This window comes from Phaseolus vulgaris, chromosome 2 (genome assembly GCF_000499845.2).
Source record: "Phaseolus vulgaris cultivar G19833 chromosome 2, P. vulgaris v2.0, whole genome shotgun sequence".
Taxonomy (NCBI): domain Eukaryota; kingdom Viridiplantae; phylum Streptophyta; class Magnoliopsida; order Fabales; family Fabaceae; genus Phaseolus; species Phaseolus vulgaris.
The window spans coordinates 27,131,940-27,156,443 of NC_023758.2; the positions used below are offsets into that span (position 1 = coordinate 27,131,940).

At 30.6% G+C, this 24,504-nt stretch overlaps 2 protein-coding genes across 2 annotated transcripts; both read left to right on the plus strand.

The window, feature by feature from the left end:
• The first annotated feature begins 6 nt into the window (after nucleotides 1-6).
• Nucleotides 7-1,825, plus strand: LOC137811153 (uncharacterized). Its single transcript, XM_068612778.1, has 3 exons — nucleotides 7-244; nucleotides 568-854; nucleotides 1,546-1,825. Exons 2-3 carry the CDS (start codon nucleotides 590-592, stop codon nucleotides 1,623-1,625), a joined length of 345 nt encoding a protein of 114 aa, XP_068468879.1. The 5' UTR covers nucleotides 7-244; nucleotides 568-589; the 3' UTR covers nucleotides 1,626-1,825.
• Nucleotides 1,826-4,653: 2,828 nt separating this feature from the next.
• On the plus strand, nucleotides 4,654-5,991 carry LOC137809296 (uncharacterized). The gene is made up of 3 exons (XM_068610428.1): nucleotides 4,654-4,889; nucleotides 4,961-5,672; nucleotides 5,830-5,991. Exons 1-3 carry the CDS (start codon nucleotides 4,654-4,656, stop codon nucleotides 5,989-5,991), a joined length of 1,110 nt encoding a protein of 369 aa, XP_068466529.1.
• The last annotated feature ends 18,513 nt before the right edge of the window (nucleotides 5,992-24,504 follow it).

Genomic DNA, 24,504 nt, shown 5'->3' on the forward strand with positions numbered 1-24,504 from the left:
AATCCCAAGGAAAACCAACCTCATTTCACAGAAAATCGAACTTCGTTCACTTTGCGGTCACCGAAAACGAACTTCGTATCTCGCTGAAATTGCGCCGCTCACGGCTCGGTCTCCGCGGCTCACGTCATCGCGTTCATCTTTCCGATCATCTAGCTCGCGTTTCGCCCTCCGTTCTTGATCGCGCTCAGCCGCCGTCGCGCTCTCCGCCCGCCGCCGCTCGTGTTTTCTGTTCCTCTGTTATGCGGTTGTTCCTTCTTCTCTTTTCTGTTTATTTTGTTGAGTGCTTCCATCTGTCTGATTCTGTTCTTCTCTCCTGTTTTAATTTTTTTTTTCAGTGCAGTGAAGTGGCTGATATTTATAATAGTTTCCCGGAGTTACTGATGTTAATTGTGTTACGTATTTAATATAATTTTTTATATACTAGTAACTCTTACTATCTCCTTTCCGATCACCTTAGGAAATACTCTAGTTTCAGAACATTGATTGCAAGTCTTTTGATCCCTTGTCGTGTTAAAGTTTCTGGTTTCCCCATCAGATCCCAATCTAATGTGGTCCTTTTTTGTTTAGGATCAAATAGCTCTGGAAAGATATGGCTACTAGACGTGTTCGTTACTCCCCTCTTGCTACAGATGACAATGATGATGCTATTAATAGATCATTTGACCCACGTTTTGATTATACACCGAAGGCCTTGGATAAAGTTCCCTGGAAATCCATTGTCCTTGCACTCTTCCTGTTATTCCTTGGTACAGCACTTCTCTTTCTTTCATACTTTATCTTCACTGGTCATATGGGGGGAGAACGTTCTCAAGCATATGGTCTTTTAGCCCTTGGCGTCCTTAGCTTTCTACCAGGTATCTTCAATTCTCTCAATGTCATATGCTTTATGTATGTTAAGTATTAAACTGCATTTGGTCTTTACCCTCAGAAACACACAAACCATGCCAATTCTGTCGATGTTCAATTGAAATTGTTGAAACGGGGGATAGTGGATGCACTTCATGATTAGCTGAGAGATAATTCACAAATCATAAACTGCATAAACTATGCCGTTTGCGTTGATAAGCCTTTACAATGAATCAGTTCAAAATGTTTCGAAGAAATGTGACATACCAATACTCACCTGATGAGAATATCATTGCATATAATACCAACGAAGCATACCTAGACATTAACGTGCCATTAATACTATAGTAACACATTTCCTTATTAAAAAAGCACTTCAATGTGTGCTTCATTGATGGGAGTAGAATATGAGACGGGCATGGAATGGATAGAGGTGATCTTCATCTCTATGATTATGTTTACAGTTATGAATTAATGATTATTTCCATCATATACGGAATGATGTTTCTTGCTGTAATTTTTAGCCTGTTTTATTTGTCCTAGAGCTTCAAATGTCTCACTCACTTCGTTCACTCATAGATGCTTCTTCAATAATAAATATTAATTTAGTTTGTATCTACCATGGTTATGCACATATTAAGATATCTGTCTCGTGGATCTTTTGGTGGAAACATAATTTTCCTTAATTTCTGGATACAGGTTTTTATGAGACTCGAATTGCATATTATGCATGGAGGGGTGCTCAAGGATATCGCTTTTCTGCCATCCCTGATTATTAGAGCATTCCTGTAAACGAGTAATGGAGCTATACCTTGAAAACTTTGTAATGATCAAATTTGTGTTTAGCTAAGCAGAGATAGCATTGGAGTAACCAAGTTGGATATGTATAGAGAGTTGAGTCACAGGACCTTTGAAATTATACAAACACATGTGCTTTGACCCAAATTCTTTTACTACTATAATAATAATCTTTGTTTAACCTTTTATTTGTAAAAATAAGTTTACTAAAAGGAACCTACAATTAAATAATAAAACATATTACTAAGTTCTTTTAGTACAGTAGAGTAAAAATGAAGAAAGTAAACACCAGCTAGTTTGTTGGTCATGCTATATTACAAAAATATATTTATATGTAACAACATAATAGAATAATAGAATAGAAGCAACATAATCTTATTTTATGTAAATCATGATAAAAAAAAGTGTACAAATATACTAATAATAATAACAATAATAAAAAAATTGCGATAGTTATTATAATAACAACAATATATATGGGTAATGTAATGTAACTGTTGTAATAAAAATGATGATGAATGATAATGAAGAATATGTACATAGAGATGATAGAAACAATAACAAAGTAGTGAAAGTTTTGGCATAAACAAGAACGTTACTACTAATAAGTAACGGTAATCTCTCTCCCTCTCTCAGAATGTGTATTTAGTTTATTTTTTAACCACTTAAGGAAGACTTTTGCTTCCTACACCTCCCTTATTTGCTACATGCACCCACACATGTTTTGAATTACATTTTGCCTTTATGGCATTTTATTTTGAACGGTCTTCTCCTGTGCCAGTGTTATTCCAATGTTAATTTTGTCCTTGAAGGTTAGAAGCTGAAGAAGTCCAGTGAGGGGGTGGTGATGGTGTTTTGAAGTAGTTTAGCTTAGGGTATGTTGAGAAGGTATGAAAGGATAGATTTATTTTACTTGGTTTCGTTGTAATGGAGCAAATTGGGTTACAAAAAATTCGACATCCAGAAATTGACTTCCAAAATACACATTCAGAAATGTGTTTTGAAAACAATTGGGTTTTGGGGAATCCGGAAGTTGTGGTTTTAAACTCTGGAAAGCATATTCCAAAGAGTGTTTCTTCCTGCACCTCCATCCCTTCTTCAGCCACCTCCATACACTTTTAAAATTCTAAAATTATCCTTCAGTAAAAAAAGATAAAAATAGAAAATTTGTTTTACCTTTCTTCGCATAGTGAAAACGAAGGTGTTTGGTCCTTGGTGCTTGGTGCCTGCCGTAGTCGTGGTGATAGTGGTGCTTGTGGTGGTAGTGCCAGTGGTAACCGTGGTGGTGGTGACAACAGTGTTGCTGTGGTGGGTGGTCTTCACGACTCGTATTCTCATTTTGTCATTGTAAGGTAAGTCTTCGGTGCTTTAAACACTTATTTCCCCGGATTGGGTTAACCCACTAGATCACCGGATTGTATAATCCATGCAATGAACCTCATGTTATCCACCCCTATAATCCAGAATGTTTTTACAATCCGTAAGACAACATTAAAGTGATCCGAATTAGTTAAACCGGAGGTAAATCGGATCCGGAACAAACATACTCACTTTTCCGAATTGTGTAATCCGGTACAAAATGAACTATGGATTACATAATTCGGAAGACATTTTAGAACTTTAAATATGACTTATGGATTATGTAATCCGGAATGCAATTTGCTGTTTTAATTTGACTTATGGATTAAACAATCCGGAAGTCACTTTGAAGTTGTGAAATGCATTACGGATTATCTAATCTGGAAGGTACTATTTTATTTATGGATTACACAATCCGGAAGGGTAATTGAATGTTGTTTTTATTTTGCATACTTGTGTGAATTTATGAAAATTAGAATAAAATATAAATTTATGTTTTATGAATGAAGGTGTAAGTATGGACATGGAGGTTGGATTGATTACAAAAAGATCGGATGAAGTAAAAATGATATATATGGAAGAATTAATGAATTCTGTGCATCAACCTGAATTAGTTAAAGAGGATTATGGTACTCATTTTACAACAGATGAGGTGAATAAAATTTCATTCTATTTATGTTTATTGCTTTATAATTTGAAGAAGTGATTTTGTAATATTGTTGGAATAACTTTGTGTAGGTTTTTCCTTCGCAGAAGACTTACTTGAATGGGTCCGTAGGGTTGCTTATAGACTTGGTTTTGTTATTGTCATTATTAGGTCTGACATAGCAAATGGAAAGCAAGGGAGAAAAACATATGTCTTGTTAGGCTGTGAAAGGGGGTACAGAAAGTATAAAGATGGTTTGGAGGTTACTGTATCTGGTACTCGAAAATGTCAATGTCCCTTTAAATTGCGAGGTAAACCTATTGGAAAGGGTCAAGGTTGGGTACTTATGGTAATATGTGGTACTCATAATGATGATTTGTATGATGCATTAGTTGGTCATCCATATGCGGGCAGATTAAAAGCGAATGAACATTCCATGCTTGTTGATATGACTAAAAGCATGGTTAAACCGAGTAACATACTACGCACTTTGAAGGAGAATAATACGACAACAATAAAACAAGTATACAATGCAAGATACTCATACAAGAGATCAGTTAGAGGACCACGAACTGAATTACAACAGTTAATGATGTTGTTAGACCGTGACAACTATCTTAACTGGAGTACGTGTCATGAGTCTTCCAATATTGTTAGTGATATTTTTTGGACTCATACTGATGCTGTGAAACTTTTGAATGCATTTAACATTGTATTCTTGATGGATACGACTTATAAAACAAACAAATATCGACTGCCTTTGCTTGAGATTGTTGGTGTGACTTGTACAGGTTTGTCCTTTTCTGCTGGTTTTGCATTCTTATATAGCGAGAAGGAAAGGAACTTCATATGGGCACTACAAAAATTTAGAGGGTCACTTTTGACATCGCATGTGGGGCCTGAAGTCATTGTTTGTGATAGAGATCATCAATATTGTGTTTCCTAAAGCAAGAAACCTTCTTTGTCGGTTTCATATCAATAAGAATGTTAAAGCAAAGTGTAAAATGTTGGTTGATTCTGTCGAGGCTTGGGAAGTTGTGATGGATTCATGGAGGACTATCATTGACTGTATAGATATTGCTAAATTTGATGAGTTTGTTAAAAGTTTTGAAACTATTTGTTTACCGTGGCCATTACTTGTTGAATATGTGAAGAACACATGGATTATTCCGCACAAAAAAATTTTTGTAAAGTGTTGGACAAATTCATTAATGCATTTGGGAAATACAACATCAAACAGGTAAATCAATGCCTTTACTTTGTTTAGAACATGTATAACGTCTAATTGTTTTATGTTTTATACTTATACAGGGTTGAATCAGCTCATTGGTCTTTGAAACGAATATTACAAAATAACATGGGAAACTTGTGCTCATGTTGGGATGCTATCAAGCATGTTATTATACTTCAACATAACGAAATCAAGGCATCCTTTGAAATGAGTTTACATGTGATAGGACACACATTCAATGTGCAGTTGTACAAAATGTTGGTTGGCTTTGTATCTAAACATGCTTTGATTCTCATTGCTGAAGAGTTTGATCGGGTCAATGATGTGGGGTTTGATAGTGAATGTTGTGGATGTGTACTTAGACGGACTCACGAATTACCATGTGCTTGTCAATTAGCCAGATATGCTATGGGTGTCATTCCTCTTAATGAAGTTCATGTTATGTGGACGAGACTAAGCTTTTTAGATTTATCTGAATTTGATTCATCATTTGAGTTGTCAATTCAACAAGAATGGGATGTCATTCTATCCCGGTTCAAACAGGTTGACATGTGTGGCAAAGTGACAATTAAAAACAAGTTGCATGAAATTGCCTACCCAGACATGACAACATTATGTGCACCACTTAATGTAGTCAAGACAAAAAGATCCCAAAAGAGTCAAACAAACAAATTTCAGAGGTCAACAAAACGCATCCCTTCATATTTTGAGCATGTAGATCGCATCCATATTGTAAATGATAGCTCATCATCTTTGAAGACTCCTAATATCCCTTCTTCCCATGTCCGAGAAGTGCTCATAAATCCATGCATGCATAATTCGATCATATTAATTATAAAATATTTAATACAAAAAATTAAGGAATGTAACATGTGATTGCTAATTATTTGTATGGTTTCATACCTGAACAAGTGTCACATAACTGCCAAACTGCTTTGTGTTAAAGTAGGAGGCATCCCTCAACTACTCATATAGATGTGTAAGTGTTGCTGTTCCCCATGCGTATCCACCGCACATACGAAGATTGTTGAATAACAACAAGTACGAAACAGATACAGATGTGGCACTTTTATCTGCAAAAACAGTGCATCCAACCACATGCAACAAGTAAGCTCTAGCAGCACACTCCCAAGCCTCTTGAGTGCAACATTCCGCATATATATCTCGAAGCCAACTCAATCGTACGTGGACGCTTCGCACTGCCTCATCTCAGCCTTCCCACGAGCCTCCTCCACCCCTAATAACTCAGTTAAAATAGTTGCAGCTCCGTTGTACTCTAAGGGCACATACGTAGGGAATTGACCCAAAATGGGGAGGTGTAAAAGAGATGACACATCATCAAGTGTGATGGTCATCTCACTTATGGGAAGGTGGAAGGAGTTTGTCTCAATATGCCACCTTTCAAAAAGGCTGAAATCAACCCCTGTCCCCCACCTTATAACTTATATTGCACATACTAAATAATCAAGAATTTTGTATAAGAACTTCAGTCTCAGCATGAGGTATCCCAAATTTACGTAATTTCCTACCGTGGGATACCAATTTAAGTTCTCCCCGATCCTAATACAAAATTTGTATATATTTAATATAATTAAATCAATTTAAACAATAATTAACAAAAACAATTTAATTGAAGGTTTTTTCGTTCTTACCTCACCATCCCAAAACTTAATAGCAACATGGTCAGCAAAATTTACCAGCAAAGACATATCAGAAGGTCCTCCAGGAAACCCTTCTCCCTGGTCTACTTGCCTATCATCACGTAATTCTTGTTGATTGTCATTATCAATACAACACCAATTCTTTCCTCCACAACACCTTAATCTCTTCTACGGACGGATGTCGTTGGTCTTGTTCGATCATGACCTTGAGATCCACCACCTCTTGTTTTAGCCATATCTGTCATAGGTGAACCATGACACATAATCTAAAAAAAAAGTTCTTCAACGGGAAACAAAATAAACTAAACAAGATTGCATACGTGAAACTCCAAAAAAAAGTCACTTCCGGATTAGCTAATCCGAAATCCTAAAATTAATACTACTGGATTATCTAATCCGAAACCAACTTAACCAACAACAACGTAATCCGAAACATTCAAAACCACATACCGGATTATATAATCCGGAACTAATTAAACACTACCGGATTATTTAATCCGAAAACCTATGTAATCCGGAACTCACACAATTTTGAACTATTGAAAAAGACTACCGGATTATTAAATACGAAACCTAACTACACACTATTGGATTTAAAAATCTGTGTGATGTGGAACAAAGACAATGCATGCTTTAAAACAATTCCTCTACAAAGAATCCGGAACTAACATTTTCAATGTTGGATGAAGAGGCTCAATGCTTGAACAGTGATTTGGAGTTTACAATGGAAGTGAATGGTGCTCCTTTGAAGGCGAGGATGGGGGCTGCTGGGAGAGGATGAAGGTCTGTTGGTGGTTTGAAGAAAAGGAGGTGAACTGTTGGTTCTTTGAAGGAGAGGGGTGGGTGCCGCCGCGCTTCTGCTGTTGGTGAAAGGAAGCAAAGTGCTAAAACAAAGTGGAAAGAGGTAAAATTAGGTTTACTTTTAAATTTTTAATATTATTTTACTAAGGGGCATAATAGTAAAATCAAGTTTACTATGGGGGTGGCTGAAGAAGGGATAAAGGTGCAGGAAGAAGCACTCTATTCCAAAATGCAGTAGTAAGGAAAATTTTATTATGAATTTTTTCATGCGAAAGCATTTTTGTAGATTCCAAAAAAACCCAATTCAAAAGTCTTTCACAAGTGTTTCAAAATGAGAAATTCAACTTTCGAGAACAAGTTTAGAAGCCAAAATTCAGAGTTAATTCTAAAAAACATATTTTAGAATAGTAAGTTGATGTTCAAGAAAGTGCATTCTAAAATAGTAATTTTTTTTTTCTAAAAAACATTTTCCAAATGGTAAAATACGTATTATGGATTGAGCATTTTGGAAGACATATTTTCAGTTCCAAAATGGGTGTTCTGAACAATAAAATTTTATTTTTTTATTATTTTATTTTTGGCACCTTAATTTCATTTTTGCAAAGTTAATATGGATGTAAATTTCTATACAAAAATATCATATGAGATTGACATGTGTTAAGATGTCGAGGATAATGATATGGAGTAAGTTTTATCTTGTAACATATTGAATAGTAAATGTAGGCCACATGTAGTGATATGTTTATAATAAATTATGTAAATGTTATTAACATATTAATATTTAGATAATGTATATTTGTTAGACATATTTTGTGAATTATATATAAAGTTGTATTATGTTTTTGTAGGTATTCGATACTCGGGATAACTTGTTAGACTACGAAAGAAAGGTTGTTTATAATTTTGAATTTGTTATTGTTATATTATGGTAAGATACAACAAGTGTACAATAAATAAGGAAGACATACATATTATTAGGTTGTGAGAGAGGTATCAAATAAAGACAATACATAAAAGACTTAGAAGTAACTACTAGTAGAAGCAGAAAATGTGAGAGTCATTTTAGATTGCGAGGGAAATTGATAAAAGGTGGTGAATAAAGTGAAATTACTTTATGCCTTTTATAATCACAATATGGTAGATACGGTGGTTGGTCATCCATATGTTAGTAGATTAATACATAATGAGAAGTCCATGCTTATTATTAATATGCTAAAGAGTCTAGTGAAACCTATAAATATTTTGTTAACAATAAAGGAGCATAATGAGAAGAAAGTAACCACCCAAAAACAAGTTTATAATGCAAGTTATGACCATCATAGATCATATCAAAGTCATAGAACTAAAATGCAATAATTGAAGGATGTTAATTCAACAAAACATGTATATTCATTGGTTAGGGTACAAATTGGTGTCAAATATTTTTGGACACACCATGACTCTGTGAAACTATAAAATTCCTTTACCATAGTATTCATGATGGATAGTACCTACAAAACTCACAGGTATAGGAAAATCTTACTTGAGATTGTTGGTGTTATTTCAACTGGATGACATTTTCTGTTAAATTTATTTTATTGGCATCTGAATGTATAAACAACTTTGTGTGGACCCTTGAAAAAACTTAAAGGGTTATTTTTAAAATTTGATTCTTACCCAGTGTCTTAGTCAGTGATAAAGATATTGCTCTTATGAATGTAATAAATATCGTGTTTCCCGAAGCTTTTAATTAGTCATATCGCTTTTACATTGACAATGTGAAATTAAAGTATAAAATATTAGTGCATCCAAGAGAGGCATGAGATCAGGTAATCGATGTTTAAGGAAGTGTTGTTAATTATGATTATTTAGAAGGATTTGAACATCATGTTGAGGCATTTGAAGTTGTTTGTACTCCATGGTCTACATTTGTTGAATATGGGTGGTATTAGTTAATTCCACACAAAAAAAATTGTTAAGACATGGGTGAATAAAGTGATGCACTTATGTAACACAATAAGGCATGGGTGAATATTATGGTATACAATAATGAAAAAAAATATTGGATGCTTATGCGAATAAGGTTGTGGTGCACTGAATTTCGTTTCAATGATTAATATCATTCATTAATTTTACATGCATTATAAAAAAATAAAATAAAAATATTAGAGAAACACGTAGTTATGATTAATGCACACTAATTGTACTAGAATAAAACATGGGATGAACATAAAATACTCATTAATAGAAGACAAAAATATATAAAGTCATTACATTAATACAATTCACAATAAATTGAAGAAAAAAAAATATAAAGTCATTACATTAATACAATTCACAATAAATTCTTACATATCAACTAATAATTTTTAAAACATATTCAAATAAACCACAAACTTATTCAAATTAACTGTAAAATAAATTACACAAATTAAATATATAATAAATAAACACATAATAAATAAATACATGCATAAACTCATGAATACAACAAAAAGACAAATAATATAAATTTCAAAAAAAGTTATATACTTGGAGAAGAACAAAAGAACCTTATGGGTGAAGATGAAGTTGTGTCTGAAGAATTTGCACCAACAAAAGACTTGAAAACACCCACATCAAATTAAAAAACCTAAGAAAAGTTGATAAAAAATTGAAACTGGAAAATCTGAAAAAAAAGAGAGAACATAATCGATTCTGTTTTGCCTTCAAAAAACAACATAACCAATTATCCACTATTTTCATGAGCCTAATCGACTATGTCTTACCTTAAAAAACAAACACAATCGATTATGAACACAATTTTAACAACATAATCGATTATGCTCCCATTAACACATAGAACATAATCAATTATGCTCCCATTAACACACAGAACATAATCGATTATGCTCCAAAAAATAAAAGGTAATCGATTATGCCTTATGCTTAATCGATTATGAACTATTTTCTAGGGCTTAATCGATTATGTTTGTTGTGTTTTTACAAGGTTAATCGATTAGACAGTGTGTAAAATGTAAAACATATCTAACCTGACTTGGAAGATGAACGTTAAACTAATGAAACTAGCACACCTCACTCAACACCCTCTCCAATGGCTATCACTCACACTCTCCTCACTCGCCAAACTCTCCAAACCAAATCAACCAAACAACAATGGAAATGCAAATATAATGTTTACGAGAACCTCAGGTTACATAAATAATAACTCTGTGAAATGTGTTATATTAATGAACTCCACTTACATCTAGGCATTGCGTTCAAGACAGTCAACGAGATTCATTGTGTCAAAGTCAAGAATCTCTGCATGGAATAAATTTGTGTATGAAGTGTATGCATGCAGTGTGTGATCAAGTCAGTGAAGAAAAGTTGAAAGAAAAATAAGGGGCGCAAAGGTAATAACACATAAGTGTATGTGACTTTCTCTTCTTATCTTCATTTGTTATTGTATATCCAATTGAAGATATCGGTACACCTCATTTTTTAGTTTTAATTTTCATTATTAAGTTTCAATAAATTTCAAGTATGTTATAATTAATATTTATAAGTTAGATTTAACAATTGATATTTTAAAATATTTTTATAGTTAACTATATTATTTACTATTTTATAGATTAAAAAAATATTGGTATCTAGATTTATTTTTATTATTGATAAATAGTTGGTAGATTTCAACTACGAACTTTAGAATCTAAATAATTGGTAACTAAAATATTAGTTATTAATTAATTATAAATTTAAAACTATTTACTAATAATAAAAACTAATTTAAATACTAATAATTTTTATTGTCTTTAACATAATATTTAATTTAATTAATAAATTAATTATATTATTTTTTATCTTTAAAATTGATTTTTATTTAATAATTTTATAGTAATAATAGTATATCATAATATTGAAATTATTTTTTGTAAAATTTTTTTATTTGAGGTAAATATGAACTCTAGAATAAACGGTAGGGTCACTTAATTACTTAAGAAAATTTAATAGAATTCATTACGTTATAAAAGTAAAAGTAAAAGACACTTCATTTCATCATGAGAATGCATATTCTTGATAAACAAACATTCAATAACTAAAGAAAATGATATATCCATGTGAGTACGTAGACATGGAATAATCAGAGAGTACGTAGGTAGTGATGGAAAAAATTGTGTGTACAAATGTAGGTGAATGTGACCATTCAAGTACATATTCATTAATAAACATCATTACAATATTGTCCCAATCATTATCACAATGTCTTTATTTTATTTTTCACTTCAATTTAGGTTCATCACCAACCATAGGTTCATTGAATAAAGTTTAAATTTAGGAGATCTACATAAATGAGTGAACTTCTGCTAAAAACTTAGTTTAATGATGCTGTAATTTTTTTTTTACTCATATCATAAATTACCAAGAGAAAGAAATGTTATAGATCTTATAAATTTAAGCATCATTTAAAAAAAATAAATACACATAACCAAACGTGCATTAGGTATTTTTGAGTATAGGTGAATTTAATAAGTATCCATGCATGTTTATAAGTATATATATATATGAATAGCATGATGAGGTTGTATGAAAATAAATAGTTGTTTGGTCTGAATGTGGATTTTTCATTTAATTTTTTCACATGGCTAAGACATGCGTGCACATGGGGGAAGTGGGGATATGGAGGTTTATAAAGGAAAAGGAAAATGAAAAAGGGAAGTTTGAGAGTTTGGAGTGAAATGAAATGAAAAGAAACAAGAAGTTGCTACGTCAATATCTACCTTTCATACACATGCATGTTCATTTGTTTCTTGCTTTCTTACATTTTTCGTCTCTTTCTCTCTTTAATTGCCTTAATTAATCTGCCTTTGCATTCACATCAGATCTTAAAAATAGACAAATAGATCTTAAAAATAACGTCATATAATAGGACTCATAAAATGTAAATTAAAACCTTATGTTATGATTTGTCCTAAATAAGAACTTCAACTAAAAATAAAAAAATATTTTTCTATCCATAACAAGGGAAATTTTAGTTTTAAGAAAAAAATTTAGTATTTATAAATAAAATCATCTAAACATAATTCTTCTTCCAGAAGAAAAACGATATAGGTTTAGACTATTAGGTTTACTATAAATATAGGAATTTCTAGTTAAATTGTTAATGGTTATTCCTACTACTTCATTATATAAAGTTAAAGTTTTCTTTCGATTTCATTTTGTATTTGATTTTATTTTCAGTATTTTTTAATATTAAACATTGTCTTTTAATTTTAAGTTGATTTTATGAGATCTTTACTTCTTTATTGTTATAATATTAATGTCCTTGATTTACACTATTGATACGAAATTAATATCTTTAATTACATAGCACTACTGATACGAAATTAATATCTTTAATTACATAGCACCTATATGTTTATGAGAATATCAGATTTGACTGATGCACCACAATAATAATTATTGATTTTTAAGTGTGTGCTTTTTTTTTCCAATAAAATTTATTATGTCATATTCATTCAATAAATTGTTTGAAACCATTGTTGAAACATCTTCCCACATTTAATAGTTTGATTATTGGAAGAGTGAAGAGAAGTGATTATATGTAGAAAATGAATGGTAGAGGAAGGGACAACTACGTCCTAATTCACATCAGCTCCCAACTCTGTCTTCACTTGCTTTCGATCACTATCATAGAATTAACCTCTTTTCCTTTTTTACCATTTTTTTCATTTTACAGGGAAATAAATAATAAGTTCAATTAATAATTAAAATATTTATAAATACAAATTAAAAGTAGGACATTGGAATATTTCATTGAAAAATGTTTTGTTAACACCATGTGCAACATGACACACATTTGACGTTGTCAACGTGACCAAAAATGATGACGTGATAAAGATAGTTTTGTAACAATAATATTTTCAAAAAGCATGTCGGAGACGGTTTCTCCGAACTCTTGTCCACCACCACCGATGTCCTTCGGTGACGCTCCTCTCCATATCTTGGCTTCGTCACCTTCTCAACAAGTTCCTCTGCTACGAGGCCGAGTTGAAAGTTTTCGTTCTCATGGGTTGCGACCCCTCCCAGATCGCCAAGCTGCCACTCGCTAAGCTGCGTCGTCAAATCACTTGACGTTTGCAACGTTGTAGCTCTTGATCTTGATGTCGTCATTGCCGCGCTCGACGTGATGACGCACCGGGAACAACTCCGCCACTAACAGCAAGGACCGCGTGCGATCGCTGTTGTGGACGATGGCGTGAAATTGGTCGGCGTTGAAAAAAATCCACACGACTATCAGAATGCTGTCATTTGATAATTCGACTGTCGGAAATGTTGTTGTAAGACCCTTCATCGTAGGAATTGAAAGCAAAACTCTCCGGTTAAATAACTACCTTCCACCATCTACCGAAACTACCTTCCACGTCTTTTAAATATGAGTCATATATTACATCGGTTAAATAACTTAACCAGTATTATTCTAAGTAAAATAAAATAATATATATTATCGATTCTTACTAAGAATCACTGTAATATAACTCGTTCTAATAACTTGCGCACAATCTCATAACTCTACTTCATTTGTGATGAAACGAATGAAAGAGATTAAATAAAATAATACGGTACTGATATTTCTTTTTAGAATCTGTTTATCCTCGACCAAACACATGATTTGCAATCAATGCAGCAGTAAAAGAGAAACCTGGTGTTGTAAAGGACACGGTTTAATATATCTTTTTAAATACATCATTTTTATATTTAATTAAGTTTTAACTCTTTATAAATTTAGATGTTTTTAACTAAACTTTTATTAAAAAGTTTGTTCTATTGAGTTTAAATTTTTTATTCTAGTTTTCAATTGAATTTTGGTACTTTAGTTTTGCTGTTGTGTGGATAATGTACATTCAAATTCATAAGAGACTTAAACTTTAATTATGTTATGTTTTAGTTTTCATGCAGGATATATAATCAATTAAGGTAAATGATCATGTCATTTTAGTTGTGATAAAATTAAATAATAGAGACTTAATTGAAAAAATATAAAAGTTTTAGACATTCGATAAAACAAAAATATTTAAAAGAAGTCAATTATAAATATCAAAATTTATTAGAAATTTAAAATTTAATTATCTTAATTTCATTATTACATGTTTTGCATTAGAAAGTTATCAAATTTGCATGAGTTTTACATTGTACCTAATAAGTTTAACTTAATATATATGATGTAACATATAATTTTAATTAACGGTGAAGGATTTATTGAAACAACTCCAATGAAGTTAGTAAGTAACCTAATTTTTAAAATAAATTTAAAATATAATTAAAATCAATGAGTTCTTCTAAAAGTTGATACACTATATGATTTGATTTCATCCAGTGGGCCAAAGTATAAAATGGTATTGAACTGGATCGATTTTTACATAAATCATTAATTTTTTTGGCCCAACTTACAACTCTAATCCATTGGTATAATATTTCACAAATCTAAACCAGCAAAATAAAAGGAGCTGAAAAAAAAAATCCCAACACAATATTGAAACCAAAGGATATAATATAATATCACAAACAAAGTTAGATAGTTCTACACTAGAGAATTTATAATTTCAACATGATTGGAACCTAAATTAGGTAGAGTCTGACTTAATAAAAAAAACAATTTTATAGTAGATTCGTTATTGTAGCATGTGTAGTGCTTTTAAGACACAACTTATCCTTTTTCCACAGTACCATAATCAAATTATAGTACAGTACCCTATCATAAGTCAAGAAATTAAAGACTTTATGTAAGTTCATTTACAAATAAATTTTTTTGGTGAGAAGGAACTAACATAACTAAAATTATTCCAATCTCAAATATATATGTTGAGATAATATAAAATCAATTATTGTATTTGATATATTTTTGTTTTAAAATTTAATATCTCATTATAATTTTATTTTTGAAAGATATTTTAATTACTATAAAAAAAATCATGAAATAGAAACCAATTTTAGAGACAAAAAATAATTAGTTGACTAGATTAGAGATCATTTTAGAAACTAAAACAAAATTGATTTATAAATTAGTTTTTATTATTGTTAAATGGTTTCTAAATTGGTATCTACGAAGGTTTTTCTACCAATTTTAAATTAGATAGCAAAAATCTTTGTAGCTAATTAGATAATTTAGAATTGTAGCTAATTAGATAATTTAGAAACCATTAAACAATAATATAAACTAATTTAAAAAATTTTATATCTAAAATGATTTCTAATTTAGTTACTCTAGGAACTAATTATTTTTTGTTTTTAAAAATAATTTTTATTTCGTGATTTTCTAATAACTAATTATTTTTTGTTTTTAAAAATAATTTTTATTTTATGATTTTATTGTTGTGGATGAATTAAAGAAAGAAAAGTGTGTTTAAAGTTCTTGACTTTAACTTCTCAAACTCCTAAACGATTAAATTAAATGTAGTTAAATAAAAACATAAAACAAATATAATGAGCAAGAACTTTTCAATAATTAGCATACCTAAGTTGGTGGGTAATGGTGTATTAACTAAACTACACCTCATTGAGATGTTAAAGCACATACACTGGTAGAGTTCCACTCATTAGTCACCTTCTAATTACTGTTGCTTTTCTCACATTTTCCAAGATAAATTTATTGCCTTTGTCAATTGGTGACACTTTTAGTTTACCTAATTAAACTATTCCTTTAAATCTTCTCTCTTTCTTTCTATATTTAAATTGAATTTAATTACTTCTAAAATAAATTGTGACTTATTAAAAACAATTTTCATCACAATTCCCTTTCTCCAAATTTAAAATATAATTTTTTTATGGGCAATAAAAAATAATAAATGTGAACCACTCAATCAAATTCTTATATAGAATAAAAGACCTAAGTCATTTTATCCTAAAACGCGCACCATCGGACTTTCATGATTAAAAAATATTCCTAACCTTACTCAAAATTAAACATCCTAAAAACAAGCACCTGAACTCAAAAATATATCAACATACAAACCAAAGGTTCGAGACACCAATAAAAAATGAAAAAAAATCAGAAAGAGACTTAAATATAATCCAAAACCAAGTCTTCGTTTCAACCAAGACAACCACTTCTAAACCATTGACAACTCACTCTTTAAAAATTACACTAAACCATTGACAACTTCCCCATCTGAAATATAACTTATTCAATTGTTTATCACAATTTCTATAATTTATTTTAGGTGAAGTACAAAACCTAATTTAAAAATATTATACATAAAGGGGATTATATAAATTACACGAATGCTTAGTTATTTTTTTAATAGAAAAATCAATTTAAAATTTCAAGGAGCACTTTATATCTTTATAGAGAAAAAAAATATAAGACTTATGTGAAATTAATTATTTAGAAAATTTTTGGGGAGATCGGTGATTAGGATGGTTCCACTTGAAGTTGCAACGATTGTGGGAAATTAGGTTTAATAGTCTAAAATGTGAGTCAAAAGAAGAACCTTAGTTGGATTTATAACATACTTGGACCACACCAAATTTTAAATTGACCTACAAAAAAGGATAAAGATAAAAGGCAAAAGTGAAAAAGAAAATGGTAACAATATTAGTGTTTGATTAAATATTTTTGGTGTGGATTATAATAATTTATGATTTCTGAAGAACATGATTCTGTAATTAATGTAAATGTTGCATAGCAAGAAAAGTAGATGTTCCCACACCAAATGAACAGACATAACCCAAGAAAGGAATAAAGATATCACGAGGAACACACATTCACGTCGGTGGTGGAATCTTCTTCTACCCTTTGCAATTTTCCTTTTTCTTTATCAAATTGCATAAGAAAAGTGCTTATTTCGCTACGGAAAATTGATTTTTCAGTGGTCAATTTAACAATTTGGATAGGCCAAAAACTTAACTATATTTTACTTGGCATAAAGAAAACAAGGATCTGAGAGAAGTGACTTTAACTTATGTATGCAATGCTTTTGAAATACGCTTCCAATTGGCACATAAGGATACTATTTGTGTAGCTGTATTTTCCACGCGGTGTTGGATTTTTTAGTACACCTTTGACTTTTTTTTTTTTTAATTTCACCTAAAGAGTTTAAATAATAGGAGTTATAGTTGAAATTAAATGAAGCCTAAAAGAAAATTCATAAGCAAATCTTGCATTATTTAATTTTTAACTATTACTAATATCAAAAGCATGTGCCATTTTTTATGATGGCCACACTCCATATGTCTTTCTCTCCATGGGTTGTCAAAGTAATATGGCCACACTCCTTATGTCTTTCTCGCTATTATAATTATTGTACTTTTATAATATTTTGAGCATAAAAACTGTTTTATGAACATTTAATTGAGTAGGATAAGTATATAATTGATTATTTAGAGTTAAAATTAAAGTTTTTAGATAAGCTTCTAAAATAATTGATGATGATAAAAAATAATTAATTGTCTCGGTTTAGATAAATTTTTTTTAAAAGTTATTCATCTAATTGATTATTGTTCTCGAACTAGTTTGGGGACTGGAAGAATTATTGATTCGGGATGTTGTTCGGTCGATCTTCGTGTATCCAACACTTTCTTCAGCCTTCCTTGCCGAATGGCTCCTCAGGCGGGTGAGGTACCTGCAAATGGCACTCCAACGCTCAAGTTAGTAGGACGGTAGTGTTCGGCTGTTAGAATACTGTAGATAATGACATACCTTTTTCCTTGGAATGTGTGATATTTATATTACCTTGATGGACCATTGTTGTTGGGCCGGATTAAGGAGTTGGTTTGCGATTAGGGTTGGATTTGGTCATCCTTAACCATGGGTTAGTCTTGCTAACCAGGTCAACCTTTGACTTAAACGTCTCATGTCGGTCGGCCACATGTGCCACGTGGTCGACCTTATCGTTTAAATTGGGATTTGGTTCTCTGAGTCGGCTGAGTCAAGTTCATCGGTCGACCATCCCAGTACAATTATATTCTACTAAATTGGTTTTTACACATTTTAGATATTGAAACATAATCAATTATATCATGTTTTTATAAAGAAAACACAATTTTTTATAAATAAATCGATTAAATCAGGTTATAATCGATTAAAATTGTATCTTAAAGTGCTTTTTTTTGAAAGAATTAAATCAGTATAAAATTTTTGTATGTTTTCTTAAGTTCTTATTTTTTTTTCTCATTCTCTTAAAATTATATTGTTTTGATGTTCATTAGTCACTACATTGAATTTTTCCTAATATCAACAATTTTAAATAATTTTTTAAAACTATTTAAAGAACATTTTTCAATCAATTGACCCCTCTTGATTGTGTTTTCACCCTCTTAATTATTTTTTTAATCATTCAATGTTTTACAACTATTTCCTAACTACTAGATAAGTCTTTGTGAAGTGTATTAATTTTAGTTATTACTTATAATAATTAATAACTATTATGATCACATACTTTATCTCTTTTAATTGTACTTAGCTTTGACTTAAGTATGGTTTGAAATAATTCTAAAGATTTTAGACACTAATACAAATTTTATGATACAAAACTTATTTTATCTAATGAACTAATTTGATTTTATCCCAAGAGAACTCATTAGCGTATAGCGCAATAATTTATCCATTTTTAAAAATAATTTATTTGAAAAATATTATTATTTTTAATTTTATAAGTTAATAGACAATACTAATACACTGGCAGTTTGTAAAAAAAATAAAAAATCTTATAATTAAATTATATAAATTTTATCAAATCGTGCTATGTGTAACAACATTAAAATAAACAAAAATAGTGTATCTTAATATTATGATTTTTAATGGAAAAAGTACACTTAATTAATAAAATGAAAATAAATGGTGAAAGCTAATTCAATTTTATAGCCACCAAAGCTATAAATAACTTAGCCTGAAATTTTTTAATCCAAATTTAATTAATTTATTAATGCTATTAAAACAAATATTTATTATTTAATAAGTTAAAATAAAATTTACATATACATCATTATTTGCATATATTTATGGATAATTATTAAAGTATGACTCTTATAGTTGTTAAACAACTTTGTAAAATGTTAATTGATTTTAGCATGATTTTAAAACTATTTATATTGATAATTATTTATTTTAGTATGTTTACCTATTTTTATTAATCGGTTTGTGGGTATTATTTTTTTATTCAACTTTCTCATTGCTATTTAAGATTTAAATTTATACTTGAATTTTTAATTATTTTTTTCACTTGTAAATAATCTCTTTGATATTGGTATGTATTGATTTAAGTAGAAACCCTTCAATATAATAAATCTATAAATAAAAGATTGTTAATCTACTCTATATATTTTTGTCTAAGCAGGTCACGAAAATAAATTTGACTTACTCAAATATTGTTATTAAGATCTTTTAAGAAAATACACTGAGAAAATCCAATACGAATTAGTCATAAATAAACTCATATGAGAGAATATAATATTTAACTTAAATTTTTAAGATATTAAGTTCTTGAGGTTTTTTTTTATACATTTACTCCACTTAACTCAAGTTCACGATCAAATTTCTAACCTATTTCATTTATAAGTTTGTTGTATAATTTAACTTGATAGTAAACAATATATTAGACTAAATAAACATTTGGTATAAAGAGAAGTAAAATTTAATTTATGTCAAATTGAATCTTAGAGTTTAAATTTCTACAAACTTTTTTCATAGTCATAAATTTTTTCATAATTATAAAAATAAATAAATTCTTGACATAGTTAATAAATCATTTATATCATTAATAAAAAAACTATATACCACCTAACACTAACACTAGTAAAAAAATATATAAAAACGATTTATGAATCGTCATTATTTTGGATGTCATTATAAATGAGTAATAATGAGATGTGTAACTATAATTATTTTGACTAGTAAATAACGATTTTTTTTAAAGACTATTCTTTTTGGAGTTGTCGTTATAAGTGGTTATTTTTGTTTAAAAAAATAAAGATTTGTAAAGACGGTTTTAGATGGAACTCTCGTTTTATATATATATATATATATATATATATATATATTAAAGTTTTGTGTTATATATATATTCTTCAAATCTGCATAAAAATATCAAAAAAATAAAAAGTATTTAATATCGTAATTTAAATATGAAAAATAGTACAACAAATTAAGAATACATAACATTCTACAAAAGTTTTGCAAGAATATGTGTGTTGAATATACACATAGAGTAATCATTACTAATCAACACATACATGCAAATATTTATTATAAAATTAATTAAATAAATTAGAATACTAACTACTATAAATATAAATGCAAATATTTATTATAAATTTAATTAAATAAATTAAAATGCTAACTAATATAAATATACTTACAAAATATTTATTATAAAATTAATTAAATAAATAAAAAAACTAACCTTTTTGCGTTTTGGCGTGCACGATACAGTGAAGTTGACGAAAAGGAAAGTCCGATGGTGGCGAGCGCGGGACGCGTTGGCTAGGGAAAGACGTTGGCTGGTGCGACGGAGGAGGCCAGCGAGTGATGCGACATGCGAAGGAGGCTAGCGACTGGTGTCACACGCGAAGGAGGCTGGCGGCGGTTGCAACAACTGAACGAACTTGCTTTGTAGCATATCTGGTTTGTGAGGAGATGGAACAAGGGAGGGTCGCGCCAGGAGCTGGGACGAAACAAGGGAGGGTTGCGACGGGAGTTGGAACGAAGCTCGTGGTTGCGGCGAGAGCTATGGTCTGGCGGAGCGGCGACTGCTCATGGCGACGCGGTCAAAGGAGGTGGTGTAGCTAGCGGTGACTGTGGGTGAGGAAAGAGTTAAAATAAGTGAGGAAAGAGAGAATGCAATGAGTGAGTCCGAAAATGAGTTTTGGTGAAAATGAGTGAGGGAAAGAGAGAGTTTGGGGGCGCACAAGTTTTTTTTCTTCTCTGAAATAGATCATTAACGACGATTCTTTATAGAACCGTCTTTATTCTTGCATGTTACCTAAATTAACGACGATTCTCATCTGAATTGTCTTTAAAAACAACGAAAAATTGAAAAAAATTACAAAAACTGTCACCACCTCTCTTATTGCGATTGTTCTTTAAAAACCATCTTTATAGAAAGTCGTAAATATCATATTTTGTACTAAGGTAATGATAAGTATGAAATTATATCCTAAAAATAACTTTTTTATAATTATAAGCATGTAAATGATTATATTACCTATTCTTTCTAAATATATATAAATGATTGTAGGATATATTACGAAGAGGTTTATTTAACTTGATTGTATTTCTTTATTCAAATATTTATTTTAAACATTTGATATTAAAACCATATTTAAAAAGGTAAAATCCATACTATACAGCCTATAAATTTAGTTACAATCTTCCACTTCACTAATCTAATCTTAGAATTTCTACTATATATTATTAATGATATTTTTGAATGCACGAAACCAAACAAATAATTAATTTAGTAACAAGACACAATTAATTATGTTTTTAATATATATGATTGATTATGTACAAATTCTCCTTCCACCTCCATATATTTCTCTCCACCTTTATATAAATGATGAAAAAGTCAATTTTAACCTTTTTAAAAAATTTAAATAACCTTAAATAAGACTTTTTTGACTATGATGGGGTTATTTTTTTTTGCTTTTTACTAAAATGGAGTCCGTTTAAAAAAAATTACAAATTTAGGCAAGTCGTGTCAATTCGACACGACTTCATATACACAAATCGTCCCAATTAAACACGACTCTGCCATGTCATACTGAAGTCGTGCCAACTTGGCACGACTTCTGCCATGTCATACTAAAGTTGTGCCAACTTGGCACAACTTCTACCACGTCATAATTTTTTTTTTAATTTTATTGTTTATATTGGGTAGTAAGTTATGTAATGTTAAAAATTAATTTGATACATAATTTTCTAAGAGTTAGTTTTAAGGAACAAAAAATTGGATAATCGTGTATGGATCTAGTTGGCATGACTTCAGTATGACATGACAGAAGTCGTGCCAAGTTGGCACGACTTCAGTATGACATGACAGAGATGTATCAAATTGGGACGATTTGTGCATATGAAGTCGTGCCAAATTGGCATGACTTGCCTAAATTTGTAATTTTTTTTAAACGGACCCCATTTTGGTAAAAAAAAAAAAACTCCATCATGGTAAAAAACCCCTTAAATAAAGTATAATTTTACATTTTTAAATAATCTCTTAATTGCATCCAACATCTCATACTTCCTTAACACTTATATTTGTTTTTAGCCACAACTTCTAAGAGAGCAGTTCCATAATTTGAGTTGTGTTTGTTGTATTCAATGTTCACCAAGAATTTTTTTTTAGTTTTGTATTCCATTTTTGCACATCATTAGTTTTTTTTTGAGTTTTGTAGCTTAAAATAAAAATAAAAATAAGAGAACAAAAGCAAATACCAAAACATCACAAAACTTATCTTAATCACCATCGTTCATTACAAGCCACCACAAACAATGACCACCACTTGAAAATAAAATAAAAAACAAAATTTTTATCATATTAAAAAATGTATTATTGAATTTGAAAAAATATATGAATGGGCAAGAAGAAGGAACGAAGATGCTAAGAGAATTAACCTTAATTATGTGTATTTCTTCACATAAGTGATGTTAGAATGAAGGCGACACCTTAAAGGAGGATAAATTGGGAAATAATGCATGCGCCAAACAAATTTTCATTCAAAATCTCATGATTTGATAAAGGGATGTTGAGTATGTAAGTCCCACCTTCTTTTCACTTTTTTTCTTGGCAAATCACTTGATGCAAAATATACACCATTCATATATTTCTTCTCTTTTCTTTACTCGTAACATCACCCCATAATACAAAGAAAGGTTAATTCCGAGTTTCTTTCAAATGACTACTATTTTTTTTTTAAATGGACTTAATCCACAAGTATTCAATTGTGACCTTTCATCACTCTGCCTCAATGAAACACACCACTTAAACTTTCATCATAAAGACTTTATATTCACAAATTAAAGATCTACAATCCATATCATTATGTACCTTTAAACTAATCAATATGATGAATTCTCAACTTTCATTCTACCAGTTGAACCATTTAAAAGAAAAAAAAACAATTAAAAAATATTTACTCATAAATTATAAGTCACCTACTTCAACCTAATGATTCTTATCAAAATGTGTTAATATAGGATATATATGTATGAATTCACAAATTTTATTTTGACACCATGTCAGACATGATGGAAAAAACACACGCAAAAACAACACACAATAACGAATCAACAACAGAAAATAAACAATACAGAATTTAACGTGGTTCGGTCGCCAATCTGCAACCTACATTCGCAGGCAATTAATTAGGTTTTCATTTTGTTTGTTACAATTTTATTACAAGAACAAAGATCTCTTAAGTAAATATTATAGAGAGGACACAATAATTAAGTCCACTCACTAAAACATAGTGTCTAGTCAGCCAACCCAATTGGTTATGGCTTCACACTCAACAATCTCCCACTTAAAGCCACGAAACAATGTTCATTTGCGCTTCAACTGTATACATGTACTTCTGTAATCTGTCAACGAAACTCAATGTTCCACCTCTAGTTGCCACCAACCTTCTTAATCATTTTGAAGACTTCGTTAAAACTCCCTTGAGTTTCAACACGTCAGTCACTGACTCGTTTTATGTTCCTATCGGCTCCCACTTACACGAACGACCAGATCCTGGAATAGCCTGAGAACAAACATACTCCATACTCTACAAGAAATTTTCTGGAGATGTTTCAACAGTTGGAATACTGGTTCTCTTAACCCATTGTCGTCTAGGAACCTCAGCTGAAGCACGACCCGTGCTCCCACTGCCATAAGTACCTCTAACTGGTCTACCTGAACCTTTCCATGCTCGTTCATCCTAAATCTGACCTGTGGCTCTGAGTTTCTCTCTTGTAAAGACAACCCTCTTTTGCCCACGAGATTTCGTGAACCGGACTTTGTTTATCTTCTGAATTGGGATGGTCACTCCGTCAGACGGTAATTCGACCATATACAACAAACCTCTCTTTCTTCCGCGGTCCATGACAAGATTTCCCTTGACGACCTTCCACTGCTAATTTCCGAACTTCACATCATGTCCCTATTCGTCCAACTGCCTAACAGAAATCAAACTTTTTGTTAAGCTTGGAACAACTCTGACATTCTTCAAAG